Raw genomic sequence first — 11,346 nt, forward strand, 5'->3', positions numbered from 1 at the left:
TATTTTATGCAGTTTATTTGTAATTTTTATTGATGTCTACTAAAGGTTTCGTCAAGACGTTTCTTTAGATGAATAATCGATATGTTATTTAATTCAAGTCAAAAAATAAATATGGCGTTACCCTTATTAAGGCTTTTTTGTCCTGTCGTCTAAAATAAATAACTCTCTATGCAGTTTCATTGACAAAACAACCACAAGAGGGAACTAAAGACTAACTATAGACCATCATGGCCGCACTCCTGCTAGGAAATCGTGTTAGGATGAAGGCTGAATCAGCTGTTGTCATGGTAACAATCAGCCACATAAGATCCATGCGAGGAAACGCCACTGATTGGCTGGAAGAAAAATGCTGAGGGTAATCATATTTCTGAAGTTGTCTTGTATTGAGTTCAGGCCACTGTTAAAAATGTATAAAATTCAAGCAAAATATAATATAAAATTTAACTTGAGCTGGTTTTGCAAGATTTAGAACAACTTGAAGGTGAGTAAATGGTGACTATTTTTATTTTTGGGTACCTTTATAACTTTAAAAGGGATAGTTCACCCAAAAATGAAAATTAAATGTTTATCTGCTTACCCCCAGGGCATTGCCTACAGGATGTAGGTGACTTTGTTACTTCAGTAGAACACCAACAGTGTTCTACTGTTCTCAACAGTGTTCTCAGTGTGACGATACACTGAGGTGTTAAGACACAAAACGATTTTTCTGTGCAAGAAACTGAACAGTACTTATATTATTTACCTCTGATCCACCGCAATGTTCAACTGTCCTGAGCACGTTTACAACAGCGGCACGTGACACGTCTGTTCTGTTAAATACTGTTCAGTTTCTTGCACAGAGCGATTGTTTTGTGTCTTAACACCTCAGTGTATCGTCACAAGCCGCAGGGTTTAATTTGGTTTTGTCCGTGTATGTTTTTTTTACTGTCAAAGATTTGGTGCCCATTGACAGCCATTACATGACTGACACACTGCAACAGTTTGAGTTAAAAATCTTTGTTTGTGTTCTACTGAAGAAACAAAGTCACCTACATCTTGGATGCTCTGGGGGTAAGCAGATAAACATCCAATTTTCATTTTTGGGTGAACTATTAATAAGCAAGCAATTTGTATGTTGGCTTTCAAAAGATAGTCAAAATACTTTTGGGGTAAAGACAGCAGTTACCTAAGATTTTACTTTAATACATGTAACTTGTTTGCATTTCTATAGACATGATGGAGCGCTTACACACACACACACACACATATACATATATATATATATATATATATATATATATATATATTAACAGCAATTGCAATATTTAACAAAAATTCTTTATTCACAAGTGCATTATACACAAGTTACACCATGGTTGTATTTTTAAGCACAAAAACAAACTTAAAACAGCAAATGTGAAAATATGCACCAAAATGTGAGTGAACAGAAAATAAAAGCAATTTGGAGAAAATGGAAGAGCATCTTTACGTCAGCTTGTCCAAATTAAAATCTTCACAGAGATCCGGGACGTCCCTTTCAAATTAAACTCACTCTTTTCGGCTGATGATCAAACTGAGAAAATAGATGACAAAAAGTATGAGACAGTCTGTAAAAATTCACATGATAAATGTTTTGTGTTTTTCCAATAAGAGCTTTTACAACTAACTCAGTGCAAAAAGTTCTGTAAAGTTTTTATCCACCTTTTTCTTCCTGTAAATTTTATGTCTGGCTTCCAGTCTTATCGCAAATCATTTAATTCATTTCAGGACATTCTGTGTAATTCACGAATCATTTGATTCATTTTGAGACATTCTGTGCAATTCGCGAATCATTTGATTCAGTTCGGGACTTTAGTGCAGGTTCGCGAATCATTTGATTCATTTCGGGACATTCTATGCAATTCGCGAATCATTTGATTCAGTTCGCAAATCATTTGATTCATTTCGGGACATTCTGTGCAATTCACGAATCATTTGATTCAGTTCGCGAATCATTTGATTACTCTTTTGGACATTCAGTGCAATTAGCAAATCATTTGATTCAGTTCGCGAATCATTTGATTAATTTCGAGACATTCTGTGCAATTCGCGAATCATTTGATTCAGTTCGGGACTTTAGTGCAGATTCGCAAATCATTTGATTCATTTCGGGACATTCTGTGCAATTCGCGAATCATTTGATTCAGTTCGGGACTTTAGTGCAGATTCGCAAATCATTTGATTCATTTCGGGACATTCTGTGCAATTCGCGAATCATTTGATTCATTGAGACATTTTGTGCAATTCGTGAATCATTTGATTCAGTTCGCGAACCATTTGATTCATTGAGACATTTTGTGCAATTCGTGAATCATTTGATTCAGTTTGCGAATCATTTGATTCATTTTGGGACATTCTGTGCAATTCGCGAATCATTTGATTCAGTTCGGGACTTTAGTGCAGGTTCGCAAATCATTTGATTCATTTCGAGACATTCTGTACAATTCGCGAATCATTTGATTCAGTTTGCGAATCATTTGATTCCTTTTTTGGACATTCTGTGCAATTCGCGAATCATTTGATTCATTGAGACATTTTGTGCAATTCGCAAATCATTTGATTCAGTTCGCGAATCATTAAATTCATTTCAGGACATTCTGTGTAATTTGCGAATCATTTGATTCATTTCGGGGACATTCTGTGCAATTCGCGAATCATTTGATTCGGTTCGCAAATCATTTGATTCATTTCGGGACATTCTGTGCAATTCGCGAATCATTTGATTCAGTTCGCAAATCATTTGATTCAATTCGGGACATTCTGTGCAATTCACGAATCATTTGATTCAGTTCGCAAATTATTTGATTCCTTTTTTGGACATTCTGTGCAATTCGCAAATCATTTGATTCAGTTTGCTAATCATTTGATTCAGTTACGCGAATCATTTGATTCAGTTACGCGAATCATTTGATTCATTTCGGGACATTCTGTGCAATTCGTGAATCATTTGATTCAGTTCGCGAATCATTTAATTAATTTCAGGACATTCTGTGTAATTTGCAAATCATTTGATTCATTTCAGGACATTGTGCAATTCGCAAATCATTTGATTCAGTTTGGGACTTTAGTGCAGGTTCGCGAATCAATTGATTAGCTGTAAAAAACAGCTAATTTTGCTGCTTGCATTGCAAATTGCTGTCTCACAACATATTTAATGTATTGTTTTAATTATGAACACACTGTTTTACACAGTTTTACCGTTTACTGCACGTTGTTATTCTTCTAGTTATTTCCCTACAGCGGCTAATGAACCAGAAGTTTCATCCATAGGCTTACTTTCACATTGAGGAAAAAAAGTGGATAAACGAGTCTCTAAAATAAAATACTCAGCCTTATGATGTTAATGTGCTAACGTCAAGAGACCTGATAAAGGTGCTTTTGTGTCTGAAAGGAGTAACCTTAAAACTAAGAATGTGTTTTTTAGTGCTGGTTTTTGACACCTTGTGGTTTGCCAGGCTTTTTATCTTGTTGCTGTCCACGGCCAGTTCCCTGCATGCCTCTGCCACGACCACCAAAAACACCTAAAAGAAAAAGGGGGGGAGTCAACTTTGTGTATGCATTTTAAAAAACCATGACTGCAACATTTATCCTGTTAAAAGAAATTATATACCGAATTATTTGATTCCTTTTTTGGACATTCTGTGCAATTCGCGAATCATTTGATTCAGTTACGCAAATCATTTAATCCATTTCGGGACATTCTGTGCAATTCGTGAATCATTTGATTCAGTTCGGGACTTTAGTGCAGGTTCGCGAATCAATTGATTAGCTGTACAAAACAGCTAATTTTGCTGCTTGCATTGCAAAACGTTATTTATCAATTTGTAATAAGAGCATGCTTCAAAAGTGTAAGAAATTAAATTAGGTGTATGAAATTAAGATGTGCGATCGATCATGCAAAAAGTTGGTAAACCATGACTTTTTCATGCAATGACTTTAAAAGATAACACCCATATAAAAAATAGATTTTTGATGCCAACGGTTAAAATGTTATATTTTGTTTGTTAAAGTTTGAATTTAAATACAATACTGTCACACTGCTCATACTACTTTTAAACAGGATGCCTACGTCATAAATTCTTTGAAAATATGAAAAAATATGGTCGACATCCCTATATCGATCACCAATGGACCCATCAAGTCTGCAGCCAAAATATTACTGAAAGCCAATTTCTTTTTTTGAAATATTTTTTGAGAATAACACAGCTTCTTTTAGAGACAGTTTTAGAGTCCAACATATTTTGAAACGGGTATTTTTTATAAAATATGCAGTCAGTTATTTCTATCCGTTTATATTTCCAAACATTCATTTAGCCATTAATTTAATAATAATCCAGGGAGATTTTTGTTTGCACAAGGAGTCAACAGCTAGTGCTCCACACAGAGATCTGATCTCATCATTGTTCGCTCTGTCTGGAATGACAGAAAAAACATACTAAATCCAAGATGCTTCAAATAGACCTGCCTGCAAAGCTACCTGAAAAACAATGCGCAAGTGCACATAGGGCAAAAGCTGCTTTAAACGCAAAGGATGGTCACACCAAACGTTGATGTTTATGTTTAGCCATTATAGTTGGCTTTCAAACGACATATTGTCTATGCTTCAAAGCATTCCAGATTTAGGGTACAACAGTGCTAAAGGCACACCCAAAGAGAAATATGTGCATTTTACTGCTCTGAAAGTGTATGAACGCATAAAAAGATATATATGTTTGTACTGAACATTTACGGAGCAACAGATTTTATGAAAATAAATCATAAAAGTGGTTTTTGTTTTAAAAAAACAAATCTGTTTTTAGTCTTAATGAATACTTGGTTCAAAACAACCACTTTTTCAAAGTTTGTACTATTTTCTGCTTATTTTGATGAATAAGATAATTTTTGTTCGATAATTATACATAATATATAACATTTTAAAATATCGAAACAATCATTTTAAAATGTAAAGATTCTGAAAGCATTGAAGGAGATCCCATTATAATGTAATAGATTTATAGTAGTAACAACTAATGATATGTTATTATATGACATGATTAACAGCATGTTTTAAAATACAATGATTTCATTTGAAACATGGTGATCATCTCAAAGGTGGACACCCAACATAATATGATATTTACCACCTGAATCTAACAATGCATTGCTAACAAATAGAAAAGTCAGCCTTTATTAATTATCATGTTAATTGTTGTGCCTTTTAGCCCCAACAACAAGGGTGCTTTTTACATCAAATACCATACTTTTACATATTCTTTCGTCATTTAAAAACTGTTGCTTTAAATATCTTAAAACAAAACTGAAAATCATTAAGAAGACCTTTGTCTCAAGATATATTGAATAATTTTAGTGATTCTTGTGCTACTTAAATCTATACAATTTTTAAAACATCAAATATTAGATCAAGTAAGCATAGGTCGATTGTGTCAATCATCAGTCAAATTTGCATGTGTATCTTGAAAAGCAGATATTATTAAAAGTGCTACGCCACGTTTTTTTCTAATCTAGTAGTTTAGAGGGAAATAATATCAAAAGCGCCTTTAGCCCCGTTGTACCCTACAACTATTTCAGTTGAAAATGACATTTTGTGGTCTATGCACCAAAAGTTGGAGTGATGGTTAACCGGTTGAAAAGAAGATACTTTAAAGAATGTTTGTAACCAAACAGTTGACAGTAACCATTAACTTCCATAGTATATTCTTCCACGCTATGGACGTCAATGGCTACCGTCAACTGTTTAGTTACCAACATTCTTCAAAGTATCTTGTTTTGTGTTTAACAGAAGAAAGAATCTCATACAGGTTTGGAACAACTTGAGGGCGAGTAAATGATGATAGAATTTAAATTTTTGAATTTTAGAATTTAGTTCTAGTAAATATAACATTTGTCACACTATTCTGTTAAAGGGACAGTTCACTCAAAAATGAAAATTAAGTCATTAATTACTCACCCTCACGTTGTTCCAAACCCGCAAGACCTTCGTTCATCTTCAGAACACAAATTAAAATATTTTTGATGAAATCCAAGAGCTTTCTGACCCTGCACTGTTTAAATAGTCTGTGACATCAGTGGTTCAACCATAATTTTTATGAAGCTATGAGACAACGTTTTGTGAGCAAAGACAACAAAAATAACTACTTTATTTAACAATTTCTTCTTTATACTGTTCACGACAGTACCATGGCGCATAAAATAAATTGTTGAAATAAGTTATTAAGTTGAATTAAGTTGTTCTCGTAGATTCATAACATTACGGTTGAGTCACATGGACTATTTAAACTATTATGTCCTTTTTACCTTTCTAGGCACTGAATGTGTCATTGCTGTCTACGCAGGGTCAGAAAGCTCTCGGATTTCATCAAAAATATCTTAATTTGTGTTCTGAAGATGAAAGGTCTTACAGGTTCGGAACGACATGAGGGTGAGTGAGTAATGACAGAATTTTCATTTTTAGGTCAACTATCCCAATGGCTCTAAAATGTGTCTAACCTCTGCCGGATCCACCACCTCTTCCAGGTCCGCCGCCTCTGCCCTTTCCTTGTGGCTTGTTCTGCTGCATGCCTCCCCGGCCACGTCCCTTCGATAGCACTTCCTCTTTCACCATATCTATGATCTCATCAGGGATTCGTAAGTATTTAATGGTGCTTCCTCTGATGTAGCATTCCGGCATCCTCCAAAATTTATCTCCATCCTGCAATTCAGAGCAGCCAGAAACAACCATTACATTCCAGCACAGATGCAAACACCAGAACCGCTCAATCATGTTTATGCCATCAAAATATTCCAAAGAACAAGGAAATAGGAAATACCCGTGAGGTGCAAATAACTTCTCTCAAGTTGATATTCATCCAGTTGTCACAGCTGACCAGATGACCGTTGTACGTCTCACCATTCTTTAACTCCACCAGCTGAAAACACAAAAACCTTATATGTGACCCTGGACCACAAAACCAATCTTAAGTCGCTGTGGTATATTTGTAGCAATAGACAAAAATACATTGTATGGGTCAAAATTATTGATTTTTCTTTTAAATTAAGGAAATTAAGTAAAGATCATGTTCCATGAAGTTTTTTGTGAAATGCCTACTATAAATATATCAAAATGTAATTTTTGATTAGTAATATGCATTGTTAAGAACTTAATTTGGAGAACTTTAAAGGTGATTTTCTCAGTATTTTGATTTTTTTGCACCCTCAGATTCTAGATTTTCAAATAGATGTATCTCGGCCAAATATTGTCCTATCCTATCAATAGAAAGCTTATTTATTGAGCTTTCATATGATGTATACATCTCAGTTTTGAAAAATTTAACCTTATGACTGATTTTGTAGTCCAGGGTCACATATAGTAACTGCTTAACTATTCTAGTTGGTCCTTTATAAAAAAAAATGTAATGCATATTTCTCTTTTGATTCAGACGAAACTACTTTTTAGTGGAGAAAGGAATAGTATGGACACCTTGACGGTAAAAACATATTGATGACGGATTTGTTTTTTTACAAACATGAAGCTTTTGGTTTCACAAGATGTTATTTGAAGGACTGGAGTGGTGTGGATTACTTTGGGATTATTGTGATGTTTTTATCAACTGCTTGGACTCATTCTGACGGCACCCATTCATAGGTAATGCTAAATTTCTCCACAACTGTTCTGTAAACAATTCTTTTAACTGTGTACACATGATGTGAGCCCCCTCATACTCACCATCGGGTGGTTCTGTGCTGTTTTCAGTAAAGATAACGGAAGCTAGGAGAGAAAAAGAAGTTAAATAAACACGTAAAGCTGGTGATGATGACAATATTTACATAAAAGCGCTTCTGTAAACTTCTGGAGTGATTTATAAAAGGTTTAATTTTTAAAACAACTTAATAAAACAAGATCGCACGTCTACGTGCAAAAAGGCGTTCGCTTAAATACAAAACGTTCACAGAAATTAGCAATCCAGACCGGTGTCTACTCAAAACATCAACTGAGCTTTAGTTTAAGTACCCTGCGAGCTTATAAACGTCGCTTACCATGTCAGGTGAGCGGCTGGTGAGTCTTATTAAAGCTCTAATAAAGTTATAATCAGCAAAACTCTTAAATCTCCAAGATTTGTTGTGAATCTATGCAACACAAGGTGGTTTGCAAAACGTTTACTGTTGTACTTCCAGGTAAAAGCGGACGTTGTCAAAATAAAAGCCCTTATTTTAAATACGGATGCGGTTTTTGCATCGTTATATTTATTGCGGTAATTATAATATGTGACCCTGGACCACAAAACCAGTCATACGGGTCAATTCTTTGAAATTGCTTCTCATTGCTGTGTGGTTTGTTAGAATAGGGCAATATATAGCCGAGATACAACTATTTGAAAATCTGAAATCTGAGGTTGCAAAAAATTCAAAACACTGAGAAAATAGCCTTTAAAGTTGTCCAAATGAAGTTCTTGGCAATGCATATTACTAATTAAATTAAGTTTTGATATAACGTTAGTAGGACATTTACAAAATATCTTCATGAAACATGATCTTAATATCCTAATCATTTTTGGCTTTAAAAAGAAACATCGATCATTTTGAACCATACAATGTATTTTTGGCCAATATACCCGTTCTACTTAAGACTGGTTTTGTGGTCCAGGGTCACATATACAGCCAAGCCCGAAATTATTCATACCCCTGTTAAATTTCTTACTTTTATTAAACCAGCAAGTTTTTTTTTTTTTTTTTTTTTTTTATTAGAAATGACACAGACAGCTCCCAGAAGATAATAAGACGATGTACAAGAGGCATTATTGTGGAAAAAATTATTACTCATCTTTTATTTACATTTGAACAAAAAGTGGCATGTCCGAAATTATTCATACCCTTCTCAATAATCAATAGAAAAGCTTTTATTGGCTATTACAGCAATCAAACACTTCCTATAATTGCTGACCAGCTTTTTGCATGTCTCCATTGGTATTTTTGCCCATTCATCTTTAGCGATGAGCTCCAACTCTTTCAGGTTGGAGGGTCTCCTTGCCATCACCCTGATCTTTAGCTCCCTCCACAGATTCTCAATTGGATTTAATTGGGCCACTGCAAAATGTTAATGTTTTGTCTGCTAACCATTTCTTCACCACTTTTGCTGTGTGTTTTGGGTCGTTGTCGAGCTGAAATGTTCACTGGTGCCCAAGGCCAAGTTTCTCTGCAGACTGCCTGATGTTGTTGTTGAGAATTTTGATGTATTGCTCCTTTTTTAATCCCTGGTCCACCGGCTGAAAAACACCCACAAAAATTAGGTTCACACCACCATGTTTGACAGTGGGGATGGTGTTCTTAGGGTTGAAGGCTTCTCCTTTTTTACAGCAAATGAAGGCTACATCATTCAAATCAATTCAAGTTTATTTGTATAGCGCATTTTACGATACAAATCATTGTGGCCAAACAATTAAATGTTTTATCTGACCATAAAACAGAAGACCAGAAGTCTTCTTCTTTGTCCAGATGAGCAAAGGCCAAGTGGGCTTTTGTGTGCCTTATCTGGAGAAGTGGTATCTTCCTTGTTCTGCGACCGTAGAACCTAGTGGTGTGCGGTGCCTGTTGGACTGTCTGCTTTGAGATTTTTTTTATAATACTTTGCACTGTAGCCACTGGAACATTTGGGTCTTATAGACCTTTCCTGACTTGTGAGCCACAATGCGCAGCCGCAGGTCCTCAGTGAGCTCCTTTGTCTTAGCCATGACTGTCCACAAACCAACAGCAGAGCTTCTGTTTTTCACCTGTTGAGTTGATTAAAACAGCTGTTCCCAATGAATCAGGGTAATTAGGATGCTTTAGAACTGCTTGGACTATTTGGAATGGTATAGAACTTCGGATTTTCCCACAGACTGTGACAGTTTGCAAAGGGTATGAATAATTTTGGACATGCCACTTTTTGTTCAAATGTAAATAAAAGCTGAGAAATATTTTTTTCCCACAATGACGCCTCTTGTTTATCGTCTTATTATCTTTTGGGAGAAGCCGGTGTCATTTCCGGGCAAAAAAAAAACTTGCTGGTTTGGGTATGAATAATTTCAGGCATGACTATATCTTTTCATTTAGGAACACACTCAACATTGCTCATAAAATGTGATTTATTTTGAAATATTGGAATACAGATTTTATACATTGGATTGTGGCACATTTACACTACACACACACACACACACACACACACACACACATCTGAACGTGCAATATCAACACTTCAAGAATCCACTGCTGTCGTTTTTGCACTGGTTTCGCACTGTTTTCTCTTCATTATGTTCTGTTTCTTCCTTTTTCTTCTCATCTTTTCAAGTTCGTGTTTCCTTTTTTCTTCCAAATCTGGATCCTGTGATAGATATAAAATAAATAAATAAATCCTACAGCATTGGTGCAAACTGCTGACCAACAAACCACAACCAAAAAACACATTTAAAAGCAAGTATTCAAATCTTATATATATATATATATATATATATATATATATATATATATATATATATATATATATATTAGGGGTGGGCATAGATTAATTTTTTTAATCTAGATTAATCTAGATTAAATCTTGGAATTAATCTAGATTAATCTAGATTAAAATGGCTAATTTGAATTCTGCTGAAGGCATTCAGAATATGTGTGCTACCCAAATAATGACTAAAAGTAAGTCTTTGAGAATGGATCATAAAGCTCATAAAGCTGTTCTATGATAATTTGTTGATGAAAATAAATTATGTTCAATTAGATGTACTTGTGTTTACTAACTAACTAACAATGAAATTATTTTTTCTACCTATTAGATTGTTTTTTTTAACGTCAACACCTACCCAACCCATTACATGTTACACCGTACTTTTATTTTGACAGGTTGCCGTGAAGTTTCTGTGTATACAGTATGATATGATGCTAGTTCTCAAATGAAACGGTAAAAGTGACACTCACAGCAGTTTGGGAGATTGAGTTTATCTGTTCATGTGAGATGAAAATGCCAAAAATTACCGGGAGCGTCACGTGTGTTTCAGTATGCGTGTAGTAAAAGCGCGTCTCCGCCATGCATACATACAGCTAGGCAAACGGATTCAAATTAAAATGGTCTTTTTGCATTTCAGTTTTCACATACACTAGTCCATATCACGATTTGAATTAAGTGACAGACCAACAGTTGATTTATGAATCCAAAAAACGACGAATTTACGTGGCATTTTGCTATAGTAGATTCGGTTTTTATGAATGGAGGACGACGCGATCCCGTCTGTGTTTTGGCGGAGGAGACTTAAACGCGCGACCATATTCTATAGTCTTCGGTATACATCCGCGTTAAACTATCAAGGTGAAAGTCATCAT

The 11,346-nt window shown here is 35.0% G+C and overlaps 2 protein-coding genes across 3 annotated transcripts in view; both read right to left on the reverse strand.

Annotated features, from left to right (window-relative positions):
• Nucleotides 1–1,295: 1,295 nt before the first annotated feature.
• Nucleotides 1,296–8,169, reverse strand: lsm4 (LSM4 homolog, U6 small nuclear RNA and mRNA degradation associated). Of its 2 annotated transcripts, XM_073826069.1 has the most exons (6): nt 8,032–8,169; nt 7,721–7,762; nt 6,825–6,923; nt 6,505–6,706; nt 3,459–3,539; nt 1,296–1,552 (listed from the first exon to the last, which is right to left on the reverse strand). In XM_073826069.1, the coding sequence occupies exons 1-6, from the start codon at nt 8,032–8,034 to the stop codon at nt 1,548–1,550; spliced, it is 432 nt and encodes a 143-aa protein (XP_073682170.1). In that variant the 5' UTR covers nt 8,035–8,169; the 3' UTR covers nt 1,296–1,547. The 2 variants fall into 2 exon arrangements, with proteins under 2 accessions (XP_073682170.1, XP_073682169.1); XM_073826068.1 differs by lacking the exon at nt 1,296–1,552 and having other exon boundaries at nt 3,424–3,539.
• Nucleotides 8,170–10,097: 1,928 nt separating this feature from the next.
• Nucleotides 10,098–11,346, reverse strand: part of ddx49 (DEAD (Asp-Glu-Ala-Asp) box polypeptide 49) — a 10,682-nt gene continuing 9,433 nt past the window's right edge. Inside the window, exon 13 of the mRNA XM_073826094.1 lies at nt 10,098–10,354. Coding sequence (XP_073682195.1) covers nt 10,229–10,354 — 126 coding nt within the window. The 3' untranslated portion in view covers nt 10,098–10,228. The remainder of the gene's footprint in view (nt 10,355–11,346) is intronic.

Source organism: Garra rufa, chromosome 20 (genome assembly GCF_049309525.1).
Source record: "Garra rufa chromosome 20, GarRuf1.0, whole genome shotgun sequence".
Classification (NCBI taxonomy): Eukaryota; Metazoa; Chordata; class Actinopteri; order Cypriniformes; family Cyprinidae; genus Garra; species Garra rufa.